At 37.5% G+C, this 18,477-nt stretch overlaps 3 protein-coding genes, 1 long non-coding RNA gene and 1 other non-coding gene across 5 annotated transcripts in view; 3 read left to right on the forward strand and 2 right to left on the reverse strand.

Annotated features, from left to right (window-relative positions):
• The first annotated feature begins 476 nt into the window (after positions 1 to 476).
• Trnas-gcu lies at positions 477 to 558 on the forward strand. Its single transcript has one exon. It is a non-coding gene; the product is annotated as a tRNA-Ser (tRNA).
• Positions 559 to 10,969: 10,411 nt separating this feature from the next.
• Positions 10,970 to 12,236, forward strand: LOC108044101 (huntingtin-interacting protein K). The gene is made up of 4 exons (XM_017122973.2): positions 10,970 to 11,188; positions 11,497 to 11,558; positions 11,627 to 11,734; positions 12,019 to 12,236. Exons 1-4 carry the CDS (start codon positions 11,083 to 11,085, stop codon positions 12,115 to 12,117), a joined length of 375 nt encoding a protein of 124 aa, XP_016978462.1. The 5' UTR covers positions 10,970 to 11,082; the 3' UTR covers positions 12,118 to 12,236.
• A 430-nt stretch (positions 12,237 to 12,666) lies between these two features.
• Positions 12,667 to 15,131, reverse strand: LOC108044100 (dnaJ homolog subfamily B member 12). The gene is made up of 6 exons (XM_017122972.2): positions 14,669 to 15,131; positions 13,967 to 14,141; positions 13,411 to 13,807; positions 13,190 to 13,302; positions 12,961 to 13,124; positions 12,667 to 12,906 (listed from the first exon to the last, which is right to left on the reverse strand). The coding sequence occupies exons 1-6, from the start codon at positions 14,799 to 14,801 to the stop codon at positions 12,794 to 12,796; spliced, it is 1,095 nt and encodes a 364-aa protein (XP_016978461.1). The 5' UTR covers positions 14,802 to 15,131; the 3' UTR covers positions 12,667 to 12,793.
• Positions 15,132 to 15,452: 321 nt separating this feature from the next.
• LOC108044099 overlaps positions 15,453 to 18,477 on the forward strand; it is a 42,354-nt gene continuing 39,329 nt past the window's right edge. The window contains exon 1 of the long non-coding RNA XR_006417520.1: positions 15,453 to 15,909. This is a non-coding gene — a long non-coding RNA (uncharacterized LOC108044099). The remainder of the gene's footprint in view (positions 15,910 to 18,477) is intronic.
• Positions 15,995 to 18,421, reverse strand: LOC108044097 (probable cytochrome P450 6d5). Its single transcript, XM_017122969.2, has 5 exons — positions 17,833 to 18,421; positions 17,259 to 17,411; positions 16,761 to 17,191; positions 16,398 to 16,646; positions 15,995 to 16,223 (listed from the first exon to the last, which is right to left on the reverse strand). The coding sequence occupies exons 1-5, from the start codon at positions 18,360 to 18,362 to the stop codon at positions 16,060 to 16,062; spliced, it is 1,527 nt and encodes a 508-aa protein (XP_016978458.1). The 5' UTR covers positions 18,363 to 18,421; the 3' UTR covers positions 15,995 to 16,059.

The raw sequence follows: 18,477 nt of genomic DNA on the forward strand, positions 1-18,477 counted from the left end.
GGCCTAAGAGTTATATTGCCTTTTAAAAACATATAAGTTATACACAAAAAGGGTTGAATTGTGAAGTCACAAGTTATACATTCTTCGAAATGCATTAAATGCTTCTAAATTTAAAAAAGAAGTTTCAATATTTCCACATTTTAGTAGATCAATTGACTTAATTATACACCTTCTCAACAACTCCAGTTGGCATCTAATTTATTTATTATCTAACTATAAATTATATAAGTCTTTAGCAAACGCAGCTGTTGTTAGGCATTCACTCGAGTTCGGAGCTGAAACCAGTTATCATTCGAGCAAAGGCTGCGACTCTGGCCCAGTTCTAAAATTAAATAATAAAATTTCCGCTCATAATCTACTCTCATTCGCACATTCACTCACTTCTTTAAGAACAGATAGATAGTTAGTAAAGCAAAGAAAGTGCGAATATGGTATGATGAAGTATGAAAAGGTTTAAAATTTTGGGAAAAGAAAGTGACGAGGTGGCCGAGAGGTTAAGGCGTTGGACTGCTAATCCAATGTGCTCTGCACGCGTGGGTTCGAATCCCATCCTCGTCGAATGGAATATTTTGTTCTTTTCAAACCTTTTTTTTGTTATTTTGAATGCAAAAATCCATCTATATAGTAAAGTGTGAATAACGCAATGGAATTTTTTACCTCAGATTTAATTTCGATTATAAAGCACTTTTAAAACTGGTTGGCAAAAATTTATTGTTAGTTTCCACTTTAGCTTTTTTAATTAAATAACAACTAATATTACTGAATTAACACCTAAATAATTTTTGGGAGGTTTAAAATTAGTCAGAATAAACAAAAACAAAAAATTATTAATAGGTAAAGCTAGTAGAACAACATTTGTATTTACCTATATACATAATATACATATACATTTGATACAATTTGTAATTTAAAATTTTTTAAGATTTTTGCTTAGATTGCAATTAATGCATTTTATATATATTCATTTTTATTTGTATTCCGTGTTAAACATTTAAAATAGATTATCAAATATATTATAAAGTTACCTAAAGCATACAAGTAAGTTTAAGGAGTTTTAAATAACACCTTGTAAATTTTTTCCATCAAATATATATTCTTTACATTTGTAACTTTAAAATGAAAACCAACGAATTTTGGCAGCTTTTGTCTCTATGCACTTTTTAGCTTTTTTATACCTTTTGGATTCTTGGCTGGAGTCGTATATCAATATATTTTGGCTGCCTGATGTGCGGCCAGGCATGTGGATATGGCTCTGATGTCACCCACCCGCGCATTTCCTCATCAATAGCTTAACCCAATTGGCCATAAAGCCAAGAGCCGAAAGCCAAAAGCCAAAAGCCGCCGAGGCATCTTCACTTTGTCCTGATGAAAGTGGCGCGGCTGGAGGAATGGCAACCAAATGTTTCCACAATTGTTATCCTCCCCCACCCCCCACGCCACTTGTGGCCAAAAATCAAAATCTTAAAAAAAAAGTCCTGTGAGAGATGGAAAGCCAAGCGAAATGAATTGGATTGAATTGGAATGGTAGGCGATAAAAATAAATCTTTGCAAGTGCGCAACGCGGCGCCATCAACAGCTGACGTGCTGCAGGGTTGTGGGGCAGGGGGGGGGGGGGGGGGGGGGAGGAGGCAGTGTGGGCGGAGGAGGGAGTGGCAGGCGGGCTGGTAATGATGAAATTGAATTGCCCTGGCTGCACTCGAAGGGCTGCGGAGCGCCATAAGTCATACATGGAGCGTTATCCTTGAGGGTTTGCATCTTCCCAATTGGAATATTGCGGCTGCCACACTGAGCATTTTTTTTAAGAAAATATATAAAACTTTTTTAAACCCCTACACGATAATAATTTTTCTAACAATATAATCTCAATATAGTTTATAGTTCCCAAATCAATTAATATTTATAAATATTTATTAAAATAAAATGTAAAATAATATTTATTAAAAAATAGTATTATCTTAACCTTCTAATAATACAAGCACAAACAATTGGTCTTACATTTTGTTGTTTTTAAAAGCTTAAAGTGGGAAACATTTTTTTCTCCAGTGCATAATTGGAGTTAAGGGTGCCAGGGATATGTTAAGCCACTATCTTTTTCCCCAACCATTGTTATATATATCTTTTGCACAGAACGATTCAAGTCGACTTGCGTCAACTCTGTTCAAGTCACTTCAATATGCAAATGCTGCCCAATTGAGCTTGTCTTTCATTTTTATGTTCTAAGCAGCGCTAACCCTTTGACTTTAAAGCCCTTTTGGCCGGTCTCAAACATTTTTGCGAATTTTCCATCTCGACGGGAGGCAAAGTCACATCAACTTTCCCATAGCCGCCATCAAATTTGATGCCTTTTCTATCGCTGGCCATTTTGCAGCGGGTTCATAAAAAAGCAACACACACAAACTTTACGATATGAGCGAAAATTTTCATTGAAGAGAAAAGGCCATAAATGGTTCAGTTCGTTTGGATGGGCAGCTTCTACTGTCCGTCAAAAGTGTGGCATTCGGACACTCGCAAGGGAAACTCCTCAGACATCTTTTTCACCACCACATACTGAAATATAATGAGTATTGGATTATGTTTAGTGTCGATTGTTTATGTTTACATAGGAATTTTTTAAGGCAGAAGCAGCAAAGGGGTTGAAAAATGGGATGATTATTTAACATTTGATGATTTCATATAACAATAATATTAAGCTTAAGAACTCATATGTTTGATTGACTTTTTTAGAAATAACCTAACACGTGTTTTATATTCACACCCATTTTTACGAGTCCATTACAAATAACAGATCAATATAAGATAAGATTCTTAAAGATTGTGAATAACAAGAAAGGAAAGCTAACTTCGGGCGGAGCCGAAGTTAATATACCCTTGCAGAATATTCTGTAAATTATATTCTCCAAAATTATTCATATAATGCATTCTTAATACTCATAAAAAATCCAAACTTCCTAACTTTAAAAACACCAAAGTTATGGCATTTCCAATCGTTCAGTTATATGGCAGCTATAGGATATAGTCGGCCGATCCTTATGAAATTTGATAGGTTGGATTGATTGGCTAAAAATAAAACCCATAGAAAATCCCAACTTCCTAACTTAACAAAAACCAAAGTTATGGCATTTCCGATCAATCAGTTATATGGCGGCTATAGGATATAGTCGGCCGATCCTTATGAAATTTGGTAGGTCGGATTAATTGGCCAAATATAAAACCCATAGAAAATTCCAACTTCCTAACTTTACAAACACCAATGTTATGGCATTTCCGATCAATCAGTTATATGGCAGCTATAGGATATAGTCGGCCGATCCTTATGAAATTTGGTAGGTCGTATTGATTGGCCAAATATAACACGCATAGAAAATCCCAACTTCCTAACTTTACAAACAGCAAAGTTATGGCATTTCCGATCAATCAGTTATATGGCAGCTATAGGATATAGTCGGCCGATCTCGGCCGTTCCGACTTATATACTGCGTGCAAAGGAAAGAAGGGTGTGTGCAAAGTTTCAATTCGATAGCTTTAAAACTGAGAGACTAGTTTGCGTAGAAACAGACAGACGGACAGACGGACAGACGGACAGACAGACGGACAGACGGACAGACGGACAGACGGACATGGCTATATCAACTCAGGAGGTGATCCTGATCAAGAATATATATACTTTATAGGGTCGGAAATGTCTCCTTCACTGCGTTGCACACTTTTGACCAAAATTATAATACCCTCTGCAAGGGTATAAAAATAACCATAATTTTTGAGTCTGAAATAAATGCGGTGGTAGTTTTATGTTTGAGTATTTAAAGGATCATCACTTATTATGACCTGATAGATATCAACTCCAATGTGTTTTTGACTGATTTTATATATTTTCTTTTAGGCCATTTTCATTAAAAGCCAACCATGGGGTTTTAACCCCATTTTAGCTTTTAATAAAGACAAGAAAACGGGTCTTAATATGCTGAATCATTCAAACGCCAAACAAGTTATGTAACACCATTTCTGCGATTTTACTCACCCTGATAGGCATAGAAATTCACCTGTGCGTCGGTTTCAAGGTCGCAACACGAAAAAACCTTCCAAATCACAGGCTCCAGACATGAGTTACACGGCTTTCACCCACGCAGCAAACAAAGACCCCCAAATTGGATGGCGAGGGGTCAACTCCACTTGGTGGACTGGAGGATTGGGTCAGAGCCAGATGGACGACCCACTGCGAGGGTCGAGGCAGAGCTAGCTGATTGAATAATCGCACCGCCATGTGGAGGACAGTGGAACAAATCGTGTCTAATAGACTGATTAATATACAAGATTTCCAGTTTGGCTCAAGTCAAGTCGAGCAGAGCTGACCCCTCTGCCTGAACTGCCCCTTGCCGCCCACTCCCCCTCTACCACCCCCCTCCCAAATCACCCAGCCCCGCCCCCTGGCCGCATGTAACACGATTCGTGTGGATTAACTGCGCTCAAGTTGATTGATTGTTAAAATGATGTATAGACATTTGATGGTTTTTTTTTCGCCAGTTCGTTTTCGCCTTCTTGCCTTTGGCTTCTCTAACTCCACTAAAACAAAAATATTTTAAAATTTAGCCATAAAATAATGGGGTAGTGATAAACCTAGATAAAATATTACGTTACAAACTCCTTAAAACAAAGGGTTAGGAATTTTAATATCCATTGTAAAAGATAATTTTGTAAGCCATTAATACCATTTTATTTAAAATTATTTTAATGTGACTATATAGTTTTGTTTTAAGTACTGGGTATTTTTGCTTAAAAGCACATTTCATTTAAAAAAAAACAATCTATTTACAAATAAAATAAATTAAAATAAATTCCATTTTTTAAAAATTTTTTTCAAGTGCACCATTTACACCTCTTCCTTTCCTTCGCCAATCGCCTGGCTACCGCACTTCTAATTAGTAACATTCAGGCGAAAAATTAATTTTTGAAGATTTCTTTCACTTTTTTTTCGCTTTTGATTTTGGCAAACTTTTTTTTGGATGGTGAGCACATAAAATTGATTGAGTAGAACGGAGGAACAAGTTTCTCTTTTGTCCCGAAAGGAAGTGGAATAATAATGAAACAACCCTTTACTAAGTTGTGAAGAAGAAATAAAGAATAATTTGTATGGAAATTATAAATAATGTGCGGATGTGTTCATTGATTTATACACTATCCAAATACCCTAGAACTAGTGTTAGTGTATATAATTGAATTGAAATTTTAAATGAAAACTTATTTTAAAATTATTTTTAATTAATTATTATTTGACAATTACTTGATTTAAGATAAAAAATAGTTGATTTAAAAGAATTAAAGTAAATACATTGTTTTTAACATTTAAAATATAAACTAAAAACAAAAACTATAAACATATAAATTGGCAATACAATGTACAATCGTAAAACCAAGTCAATATATATTTTGTAATTCAGTAAACAAAAATAAGTATCTTCAAGTGCATCAGTTAGTTTTTCTTTCTGACAAAGGACTACGGTTCCGCCGAAAAGTATGCAGTATTTATATTTTATTATCCTTAGCATACACCACCCACCCAGGATATATGGCTGTACACTTAGTGCCCTTTCTCACTCTTTTCATAACCCTCTCTCGCTCCCACTCGGAACACCTTAAGTGCGCGGTGGCTGAAGGCGGATGCGTAGTTCGGTTATAAAAAAGAAATATTACACATTATGCCAAATTGGCGGAGACTGTCAGGCGACAATAATAACGTTTAAAGTTAAATGCATGACACAATGGCAGACAGTTTTAGTGTCTGCCGGTTATAAAGTCTACGAAAATACGCACTTCCCCCGAACGTAAGGGTTATGTTATATCCTTATTGATAAGCGGAGCTGCAAATGCTTATGCACTTTTGGTCTGCAAAAGTTCACCAAGCTTATCATCGCAACTTTTCCGATAGAGTTTCTGCATTCTTGCACTTCGGTGGCTTTTGCTTGTGTTTTTTTTCAAAAGCTTAGATCAGGTGGTGGGTGGAAAAATGCATGAAATAACAAAGTTTCCTTTTCAAACAAAGTTTACAAAATGAAAAAGTCGAAATTATTATTATTTTATGAAAGAGTTCACCGATTCTTAGAACAAAAATATTGAAACTTTACATAATCCATATTCATTTAAAACAATTTATTTATAGATATTTTAGTTAATATTAGATAACTAAAAATTAGAAAATGTAATGTTTAGCTTAAAGATTAATAGTTTTATTTCAGTGGAATAGTTTAAAATAATTTAATTTTTTAGTCTTCATATTCCTATTCAATTTACTAATAGAATAAGTTTTATATACTCACATCTTTATTTCACATTCGAAATCTTAATAAAGTTATATAAGCCATAAACATATCCTTAATAAATTTCCCTTCGACATCGCAAAGATTTATTAAAATATTCTTCTTTCCTTCCCCAATATTTTCCCACCGGTGAATTATGCTTTTATTTCACCGATTCTTTAATCCCATTAATCTTCTAGGCGGGCAATTGTCTGACTTTGGGTTAAGTACCTCTTCACCAATCCACATAGGTAACTTATGTAAATGTTAACAGGCACTAAAAATGAAACAATGCCGGCAAACTAACCTACTGCCAAATAAAAATGTATTGAGACAAAATCGAAAACTCAAAAAAATTGAGCAGGAAACGAAGAATACCAAAGGCAAACTCAGTCAGTCGAAAGGTATAAAGGATGTTTGGAGTCGTTTCGCCTAACGACACTAATAAAATATTGAACAGGCCATCGATAACCGAAAGGAGTTACTGTCAACGAACCCTTGAGGCGGTGGGAGGTGGCAGGTGGGGGGCGGAAAATGTTTGTGGGGGCTGGGAAAACGCTTACGTAGATGGCAAAGATGACGATTAAAACAAATTTCCACGACAACCTGGCGCCGTTTAGCCAGCGGAAGGAAGCGAAATTGTTAAACGCAAAAGTTGCAAAATGTCAGGGATACATTATGGCTGAGGGGTGTAGGGGGGTTGGGTCGCAAAAGTGGGCGGAAAAGAGACTTTACGACAGACACACACTCAAGGGCTTGCACCTTCTTTCGACGGAGTTGCAGGGGAAGAGAACAACTTGGCAACTTGCAGACAAGTTTTAAATGAATGAGCAGCGGCTTCCGTTCGATGCGTTTCCAACTGGCCAATGCCCAGAGCCACTAAGTGCACTGAGAAAAAATCGAGGAACTTAAAAATGTTGGCCTTAAATTAAAAAAATTATGAATTATTTTTAAATAAGGTAAAATCAATTTTTCAAGCGAGGAAGAGGTAATACAATTTCAGATATGCATACCAAAAGAAAACAAAATAAAATTACTATATTTACTTAAAATCTAGATGTTAGTCTATTTGATTTTTAGCCCACCGCAAATATTTTAGAAAATATTATATTATAACTTTTATGCTTTAAATAAAGTAGTTTAGTTCAGGACCAAAGTTTGCTATAATAGTTTATAGACAATATATACATTTGCTTTTAAAGCAAATGTTTTGTCTTAGAAACTGCAATTCAAAAGAACAAATAAATTCAAATAATAGTAAAATATTTCAGCCTTGAATAAATTTGATTAAAATAAAGCAGTGATTATTTTTGCAATTGTAGCGTTCGTGCGTGTGTGCCAGTGGATCGGTGGCTGTGTGTCCACGCTGTGAAGCATGACAATAGCCAAAAGGATGCTGCTTCGAGTGGCGACCACTTGCCAATTGCGATTATGGTTTATGTACAGCCCGATAAAGGTCGTCAATAGGTCGCCTTCGCCACAGAAACTCAGATATGCCCCTCTCTACCTCAAGGATAACCCCAATCCTTGTTCACTAAAGTATCCTTGCAAGGAGCAAGTTTTCCTACTTCGCTATCTGTTACAGTTGGAACTTTTGCTGACCATTCGAGCGCCTTCAATGGCTCAATTATTTGTCCCCATCTTCGCTTTTTCTCCAACTGAGTTGGGTTGGTTCTCGTTGCTATAAGGATAATTTCTGGTGGCGTCAGTCAAGCGCTCACCCATAGACATAAATATTTAAGGACACACACTAGATTTGAGCCCGGCTTTCGAGTGTTATTAGCGTAATTGAGTTTGCTAGTCAATTATGCATGCAATGAGCCAGAAACGGCAACGTTCACAGCCCAAAAACCAAACCCAAATTTAAAGACTGTCCTTGAATTGGCATTTTCATCGGAATTGTGTAGGGTTGCAGGACCTCAGCGCGCCGTCTGTGCAACAGTTCTTGAAAATTGCATTTTCTTAATTTATTTGCTATGCTAATTTATTTATTGACTGACCACGGCCACCGCCAACACACAGCATAATATCATTTGGCACAGACGATATGTCCTGAAAAACACACAGACAAATGCATTTATACAGTAGAAGTCGAAATAATGTAGCAAAAATTTGTTCAAGTCTTAAATAAAATTTATAAAAACATATACAAATTTTAAGGATAATCTTCATTTCATCTTCATTTGCAAACTTATTATAATTATATCATTTATGACAGTTAATTTGAAGCCTTTAATCTTTTAAGACAACTAACAACAAATTTACTTTTTTAACATTTTGAAAAACAAAGGCAAAAATCGAATGCTACTATTTTCACCGCAACTGTATGTGCATACACAATTGCATTTCGCACACAGTTCATGAAGGGAAATCCGGAAAATGGAGCAGGGAGTGTGGTTTCATTGAGCCAGCAGGAATTTTGATTTTTGGGGGAGGATGGCCAAATCCTTGAATTAATTTGGTTCTCGGCATCAGAAACACACCTGAGTTTCATTCAGGGTGCAAAGTTGATAATCAAAATATGTAAGTTTGGGGGTTACGAATTTAAGCTCAAGACAAAAGTTAGTTCTAAATTGATTAACAATTAGATTTAAACTTAAAAAATTGTTTTTTTCTTGAAATGGCTTTAAAGAAATGATATGTTCATACAAATATCTCCGATATCGATTAAATAAAAGCTTTACAATAGTCCTATTTTCTTTTTAAAAAAATCTTCAAATTTGTAAACCATTAAAAATAAACCACACATATATCAACTTTCTGGGGCCTTTAAATTATTACACAATCCTGATAACACATTTATGGCGTGTCGTCTTTCCTATCTTTACATCTATATCACACACTTAAAACTTAAGCCAAAAAAAACCCAATAACGACAGCCAAACCTAAAAAAGAAACAATAAAAACGAATGTAAAACGCAAAAAGTAACCACCAAAAGGGAAACAACAAAATCGACAAAAATGTTTGCCCTTCGAGAAGACAATGCAAGTTAAATTACGTCACGCAAGCGAATTTCTCCCACTCAGTTTTGTACCCCCAAAAAGTGGCAAAAAATTTACTGTGAGAATTTTCGGGTGCCAACTAACACAGACACAGGCACACACACATACAGAAACAGGATGCCCCTGTAGATATGCAACGCTCAATTTGCGATTGCCAACCACAATGCCAACCGAAATTGCCATCTTAATTTATGTGCTGCGCTAATTAGCACCATAATTTAATTTCCAATTGGCAAACGCAAGACCAACGAAAAAAAATGTGTGCGTGAGTGGGGAAAAACGGGGAAGGGGGTTTTGGGGGAAAATGAGAACTGGGCTAACAATGCAATGCCTGTTGCTGCCAATCACATATGTATGCTGCTTTTAAGCTGGCATTTTCCGGGTAAAATAAGTTCATTTTCCCTTTTTATATACCCTTTTTCAGAGTTATTATAGATTTTCCAAGTAACTAAAAGTTTAATATTTCTTATAATTCTTAGAAATGAAAAAAATAACACAACTTAAGCAACAACAAATGTAGGCCTTTTTAATGCTGTAAGTTTTTAATTTTTTTAATTTCGAATTGACAAAGCAGGACTATAAAATTATTATATAAAATTGATATTTATATTTTGTAAGGGTATTCAGTATGTTAGTTCTCAAAAAAACAGAATTTCTGTACTCCACTTTCCTTTTTATTTTCCTATCCCCTGCGCACTGCATGCGAAATACTGACGAAAAAGCCGCTGTTGCCAAAATAAAATCGAATTAAATGCAGAGCGCATATGTTGGCACCCCCATGGACCCCCTTCATTGAACATACACACTTTACCCCCATCGCACCCCCACTTGCACACACACACACACACAATCCCCCTAACAAATGATGTTGACCGCCCATGGTCATGGATGCTAATTAATCTTGATTTTCAACCCAAGCAAAGCCTGAAAGAAGGAGGAACTGTGAGTGTCCTTACGTCAAAGTGACAATTAAATTAATCACGATGGCAAACGATTATGTCAACAGGACACAGTGACACACACATGGCATTTGAAATACACGTTCTAGAGGAACCCCGCCAGGAGACCAGGAAAAAAAGGATGTGGAGAAGTATTCATGTCTCGGGCGCTGCAAAATCTAATTACACCCGGGCATCAAACTTATAATTAACATTTTGACCGCAACACAAAAATTCCAATGTGCAAAAGAAGCGAGAAAAACGACAAAAGCAGTCTCTTTAGTTTAATTTGCTAGACATTTTTAATTAGTTTTGCGGTTGACACATAAACTGCAGCTTTAACTTCAAATCCAATTTAAAGAAAATTGTATTTACAATAATGACCTAAATGGTCAGATTTAGGTTGATTTTAACCATAAAGCTAATGAATAGCTAATGTTAATTTATAATTTTTAGTCATTTTAATAACTTTTCCAATTCCGCGTCTTTATAAAAAAGTTTGAGGCTCGTCTTTACTTGTCAAAATTGAATGTATTGAAATTGTTTTCCAAAAAAATGACAATATTTCTTACCGTTCTGATGATTTTGCTATTCCTTTGGTTGTAAATGTACAAACATAATAAAATATATTTTCAAACTGTGCGCGCTTTTAGACAGGGCTACCGAAAAACGATTACAACGCAAACAGCGTGGCAACGCTGCAAGAAAATAATCGATCATCGCCAACAACCCCGACTAAATCATATCGATAGTGTCATCGTTTATTGGCCATCCCTATTCGCACGAGGTGCCGAACAAAACGTACAAATTTCTGATAATTTATTAAATAAAACAGACGGAAACTATTGAAAATGACGGAAACTGAGGAAATTAACGGTAGAGAAGAGGTGGAGGATGATGAACAGGATCAGAAACAGAAGAAATCCGATGTAAAACGGCATGACGACGGCGCCGCAGGTAAATATTTAACATACCCCCCACCCACCTCTAAAAAAAATTGCAAAAAAGAGTCATCTATCAACGAATTATTATGAATTAGAGTGTCACCTATTTTTGGCGGTCAATAGTTGGTTATTTTTTAAAAGAATTTTAAATGTGCTTTCCGTAATTTTCCTTTTAATTTAAAAATATCTGCATATCATTTCATTTATATATCTGCACAAATTTCTAATTTACTTTGGTTGACCTAAAGATTGTTATTAGGACATTAAATCATTTAAGTTAAGTTAAATGAACAAAATACAAGAATTATATATTTTTTCTAGATTTGGAACGTGTTACGGACTATGCCGAAGAAAAAGAGATATCCGCGGCCAATATATCCAGTGTAAGTAGTTTCCCTATACAGCAGATAATCCAATAATTAACAGATATAATTTTCATATAAAAAAACAGGCCGTGGAACAATTTGGCAACCAGCGAAACAAGGAGAACGAACTGCGAGTGGCCAAGGAAAAGGAGCTCCAAAAGGTCCAAGTCAAGAAGGAGGATATTGAACTGATTGTACGTACCCAAAACTTAAGCATTGTTTTGATTGATCCAGGCAGCTAGATTTTTATTAAAATGTATTCCATCTACATTGGCAATAGTACGCTTCCATTTGGTAGTTCTTGTAGTACTTTTTAGATTATTATTTTATGCTATTATAGACCTTTAAATTAGATAGCTTCTTCTCATTTTTAAGATAACAACCTTCATTAATTTATAGAGTTAATATACAATGCAGCCAAAAAATCAATCGCTTTTGCGACACCCATACTTATGTTTCCAATATTCTCCCGTTTCAGATGAACGAGCTGCTGGTTAGCAAGGCGCAGGCCGAAAAAGTCCTCCGCGAACAGAGCGGCGATGTGGTAGCCGCCTTGGAAGCCATCATCAGCAACTGAGAGGCTTGGGGAACCTGCACTAGCCGCCGTCTGTTTCTTTTATGTAGCGTAACACTGCTTTATTTGTACATTTATAAACTCTAGCGAAGGAAAACAAACAAACTTTTAAGCCCACAAGAGAACAAGTCTTTTCCTCGAAAAAGGATTTTATTTTGGTGTAATAATAACTTGCAATTTTATTCAGAGTATCGCCACTGCCCATGCACTCGTGTCCTTAAGAAAAACCGTTGACAATTTGACTATTATTATGTGATCTTGCGTATCCAAGTATAATTTATGTTTATAGTTATCCGATATCTAAATGAAAAAACAATAGTCCTTCGTCTCAGCCTCCCACTTATACTCGTATATATGACTTTTTGGCAGTTGCGTTTGCTTCGCTCTCACATATTGCCGATTGCTCTATAGAATTAATATTGTGGATCGATCGATCGATCCTGCTACCATACGATGTTAGGGAAAACCTGACGTCTCATAGCAGTTCTATGCGTTTCATTCCGATTCGTTTTGGGTGGGGGAGAGAGGGAGGTAGTTGAATAGACATATAAATTATGAAACAAAACAGACAATGAAATTCATTTATAACAACTAAAGCAAATTAGGTAGACTACAACCCAGTTAAGGTTTAAAATGGGGGGTTGGGGAAGTATGGTTTCGTGTAGCAGCATTAACTAAATTATGTGATTAAATACTTTTGCAGATTCTCGCACGACGGCGTGTTGATGTTCTGCGCCTTTCTGTACAGGTCCCGATCGCCAAAGGTACGCGCCTTGGCCAGCATGGAGTCGCCTTAAAAAGCACTTCATTAATACATGCTACAAAGGTTTTACTTGCTGAGCTTACGATAATTACGCTCTCGACTGCAAGAGTGTTTTAGATGATTGACAAAGTCCTCTTCCACGGATTCCTCTAATCGGGCCACCGATCCCTGATACTCTGAATAGAAGTTATCCTTCACATAGTAGGGTATTTTCAGAGCGTTCGTCTCGCGCTTCACAGAATATTTACTGGTGGTTAAAAAAGAAAACTAAATTAGTTTTGAACTTTCGGGAGGGTTTTGGGGTTTAGTTACTGGGAGGGCGTCAGACTGTACATGGGATCTGAGATAAAGAACGACGACATCATTGAGAGACCAATCAGCAGCAAGATGGGTAACAAGTTGATCAAAGCTGAAGAATTGTTTCCCTAGAAAACAAAGAGAAAATGTCATAAGACAAAAGATTTTTTATACATTTCGGCTATTTATCATAATTTAAATTGAGAAGTTTGAGTTCCTTATGATTTTGTCCTTACATCGCGTTCCTCACGAGCCTGATGACGACGTCGCTGCTGCCGCATGAATACATTCTGTTGTGGGATTCCTCCGCTGAAGAACATGTTGAACAGCTCCTCGGCACTGATATCAGGCGGGAATTGTTGTTCGTAAGATTGGCCATGTCTATGGTGACCGCCTCCATGATTTCCGTGACCATTGTGCGACTCATTGCTGCCATACAAGTCGTAGTTTTTGCGCTTCTCGGCATCCGTGAGCACACCTGCAGCATTGCCCAGAGCTTTAAATGCTTCCACCGATCCGGGGGCCTTGTTCTTGTCCGGATGCAATTGCAGAGCTAGCTTCTTGTACGCCTTCTTGATCTCCGAATCCGTTGCCGTTTTGCTGACGCCCAAAACATCGTAGTAGTCCTTACATCTATTAGGTAGTAGGTAAAATATGGTAAAGGTTAATTTCGAAACAGAACAGCTAATTTTTTTACAGTACTTAACATTTATATATTAAAATGTTTGTATTTATAAAAGACACATTTTTGAAAGAAAATTTTATTATAATAAATCAGTGTATTCTACGCACCTTTTGATCTTTCGCACCGCCTCCAATTGATCATTGGTGTAATCTGGGGCATTGGACCGCGAATCGGAGTTCACACGCTTTCTAGGGCCGCTGTCCTTCTCATCGCTTGCAGCCGCTGATCGGGATTTGCCATTGCTGCCGCTGCCCGAGGTGCTCTTCACCTGGGCCAGTAGCTCTACAAGATTGGATAATCACACGTCAGTAGGTCAAGGGTAATTTTTTATTTTATGCTATTTCAGAGGGCAAAGATATTTGAAATGTCTAATAATATGATATTATTCGGTTTAGTTTTCGATGGACTACAATTTCTAAATGGTTTTTTTAAATGGTTAAAGAAAAGAGTTTTATAAAAATATGGTGATAATTAAATCCATCCTGACTGGATACTTAAATACTTAATATGGTATTAATTATTGTATAACATTATTTAATCAAGGTTGGCATACTATATTTTAGAGGTAACAGAGCAATAAAATAGTTTTGACTCGTTTAATACGCACTTATAAAGGTATACCACGTTTGATTACCATCAGACCACCGTTTTTCATACCGTGCAAAAACACATGTATCTTTGTTGTTTTTATAGATAAGAACGAATGTGGAAGATTACCGGTTACAGAAAGGGTGGCCAAGAAAGTATGAAGGTTGACTTGGTCATGGAAATTTTATGGGGTACAAAGATCCCTGTCCCGTTATCCTTACTCTTTGCATTCTCTGTGGGGAACAACTTTTCCGCCTTAAGCAGGAACTTCTCAGCCTTCTCGATCTTGCCCTCGGCGAGTGCCTGGACCGCGAAATCGATGCAACGCTGCGCCTCGTCCTTGTTGCCGTCCATGTCGCCTTTTAGCCGTAATCACTGATTATCCCTAGTTTTAACTAGTTACTACGTGGTGATCAAAGTAAATAGTCGGGCTCCGCTCTCTTTCCCTGTGTGCGTGAGCCTCGTCTTTGTGTGACGTTTACGGACTACGCACGAACACACACGTACGCCTGCTGGGTTCCGGATTTTTGCACTCGTAACTCCTTGTATAACTACTCTATTTTGTATGCCGTGCAGCCGCACTTTCACTGAGAATTTGATTTTACTGCAATTCTTATTTAATTGATTTTATCTGGACAACTTTTTCATCAGCCGAGAAAAACAAGAGAGTTGCCACCCAGTTGCGGGAAAAACACGAACAGAGCTGCACCGGACTGCAGGGCGACACCGAAAATAGCTAGTTCTAGCTAGTAAATATTGATATGCTTATTAAATGAACTTCTCTAAGGTAAACAAATCTAATTATGGAACTTAAAATAAAAAGCAATTAAAATTAATAACAGGCTACCAAAACTTTAGTTTTAATATGGCCTACGTCGAATGATCTGAAAATAGGTCATTTAAAAATAGCTATTGAATGTTTGGCGGAGAATAGCCGAATCCGCCAAATGGCCAGCCAGAGTTGCATTGTCGCGGCGTTGCCGGATCGCTGGCGACAAACATATGTATGCGTCGGTGTGGGAGTAAGCGTGGGAGTGTGTGCCGCAGCATGGGAAGCGAGTGATTCGCTGATTTGCCAAATTCGTCGTATTTATTTGGAAATTTGCAAAGTAATAGCAAAGAATCGTCGCTAAACAAGTGCAGTCGAATTAGCCGCGAAAAGTGCATTAATTGCGGCCTTCGTCATCGCCGCGTGTGCGACAGTGTGCGTGTCCCCAGTGCGTGCGGGAGTGTGTGTGTGGCGCAGTTCACACAACTTGGCCTGGAAAAAGTGAAAGAGTATTTTTTCGGCCATATTGTGTTGTCATAGCTGGAAAAAGTGCATTTCCCGGTCATATGGAGATTCTGGGCACCTGCGAAAGTGCAGTCGATCAGCCAAAGTTTACACAATACCCCGTAAATGTCGAGTAAATAGCGCGACTTATGTAAAGCAGAGAACAAAAAATTATTTACATTTACAAAGGTGCGTACGAGACTGTGTGCGTGTGTGTTTGTGTGTGTGCCTGCGTGTGAGGGAGAAGTGCATCCAATTGAAATGTTTGTCGATATTTTCTTTTTTACAAATTGCAGTTTATTTTCTAGGTTTTATAGGGTTCTAATCTAAGTTTAGTGGCTACTTCTTGAGGGAAAGACGAACGGGAACACCTTCCTTGGGCATCAGCGGTACTCCATTAATTCCAAATTCAATCTCACGCTTTTCCTTTCTGATCTCCAGATCAAAATTCGACAAAACCTTGGCAATCGCTATCTTTACATTCACCTTTCCCATGCGGGCACCTGGAAAATAAAGTATTATTTTAATTTTCAGTTCAATTTCTTTAGGTTTCGACCATTATACGACAACTGGATTATCAAATATGCAATACCACTCGGTTGCTAAACTAAGTTGACACCGAACTTAACAGAGATTACAGATCCGATTCTACCCAAAGTTATCAGTTTAACGCTTACCGATGCACATCCTGGGTCCCTCCCCAAAAGGCATATATGCCGCCTGGTTAAAGTTTTTGTTATCTTCTAGATAACGTTCTGGCTGATAGCTAAGTGGATCGGGGAAGTACTCGGCATCCCGGTGCATTCCAATTAGGGAGATTATAACTGGTGTGCCCTTTTTGATTACTAGCTTGCTATCGGGCACAGGATAATCCTGGGTGCAGACTCTGTTCAACAGTGGAAGAGCTGGGTATTTGCGAGCGGTTTCTGTAAGAATATTTAAATAGTTAGTTGAATCGAAAATAATAAATAGGAAATTTAGTTAAATTTGAATTCCATCCCTTCTCTCAAACTGAAGGTGATAATTGGAACAGAACCTACCCAGTACACAAGCCTCCAGGTATTTCATGTCCGAAATGGCATCGTAGGTTAGTTTCCCGCCGTGCTTTTCGAGGGCATTGCGTACATCCTCCTTCGCCTTTTCCATCACCTCCGGATTTTGGGTGAGCTCGTAGAGAGTGAAGGATGTCGTGGATGCCGTTGTCTCATAGCCCGCTATGTAAAACAGAAATAGCTGCCCGGCAATCAAATCTTTCGACATGGATTTCACTCCATTTTTTGTACTCTCCGCTGTCCAAACTGAATCATCAGTACTGATCTTTCCCTGATTGCGCAACTGCAGGAGAAGTTGTAGCAAATCCTTTCGCACAATATTGTTCTGCTCCCTGAGATCGACTGTTCGGTTTGACAACTCGCGCATCCTTTCTGTGGCCTCCTGTTTCCAGCCGATTCGCACAAAGAACTTTTCCAGGCTAAGACAAAAGACAAAACATATAGTTTATGAATTTATTTATTTATTTTAATTTCTTTGAGTCTTACCCGGGATAAAGGAAACTAGATGCTCCACGAACAATATCTTCAAAGTTTCTACGATTGACTTTTCTGCTAATAACCTGAAATTCATTGTTTGGATCTGCAAAGCTGTCAATATCAAGGCCAAAAATAGTCGTTGCAATAATATCGATGGCATAGCTAAGGAAAAAATATAAAGTGCTTGTTAGTTATCTATCAGATAAGGCAAATCAGTTGTGAAATACCACATTAAAAAAATATTCTTTCCCTGCAATTACAATTAGGGAGGGTCATAAATTAGTATTTTTGACGTTTTTTAATTAAATATCACTTAATGAAAGGAAAAACTCGGGTTGGGAATAGATTTCTGCCAAAAAAAAACTTTTCAAATAAGCAGAATTTTATAAAAACTGGAAAATCTTATCTATTTACTATTAAGTATGCAATCAAGCGTAAGCCTATCTTTTAATTAAGTATGCTGAACAGCTTTAATATATACAAGTAGCAAATAGAAAAGTAAATCAACTCAATGTTATGTTTGCTATGTTATTCAATATAAATATGCCAAGCTTATTACGTATTACCCAACCCTTTAACTTACGTTGCCATTAGTTTCTTAAGTTCCAACTCCTTGCTGCCCGATTGAGGCAATTGTGCCTTCATACTGGCTATCAATTTATCTCCGACAGAATCGGAGGTCTCGAACATGGCCTTTAGTTTTCCGGACGTAAAAGAAGGCGTAAGCTTGTTACGCAGTGCCTTCCAGCTTGCTCCTTCCATTTGAAACAAACTCGCGGACATGGGATCGTTCTCCTCATCCACATAAACACCACGATCGTGAAAGCTGGCGAAGTCCTTGACCAACATATCGTGAGCCAATTGAGCATCTCTAATCAGGAGAGCTGGTCTCAAAGTAAGATATATTCCGACAACAGGTTCCTTGGTCGATTGGTACAAATCGTAAATGGCCATTCCGAAGGATCGCTTTCCCTGTGTCACGGATTTCAGGCCACCGAAAGGGATGCTCACTCCGGTGGAGGGAAAACCCTTGCGATCCCAGTAGCTGAATGTCCACTTGAGGTAGACATAGAGCAGTGTGACTGCACCGATCAGTAAATATATTCCAATCATTTGATTGTATTTTGTTTACTATCTGTCCGCACTTCTCGCGTTCTAAATCGAAACTAACTGGTCGGAGGCGACTGCCGATTTATAGTCGTTAAGGGGCTCTCCCAATCGCCTCGTG

Source organism: Drosophila rhopaloa, unplaced genomic scaffold (genome assembly GCF_018152115.1).
Source record: "Drosophila rhopaloa isolate 14029-0021.01 unplaced genomic scaffold, ASM1815211v1 contig_167, whole genome shotgun sequence".
Classification (NCBI taxonomy): domain Eukaryota; kingdom Metazoa; phylum Arthropoda; class Insecta; order Diptera; family Drosophilidae; genus Drosophila; species Drosophila rhopaloa.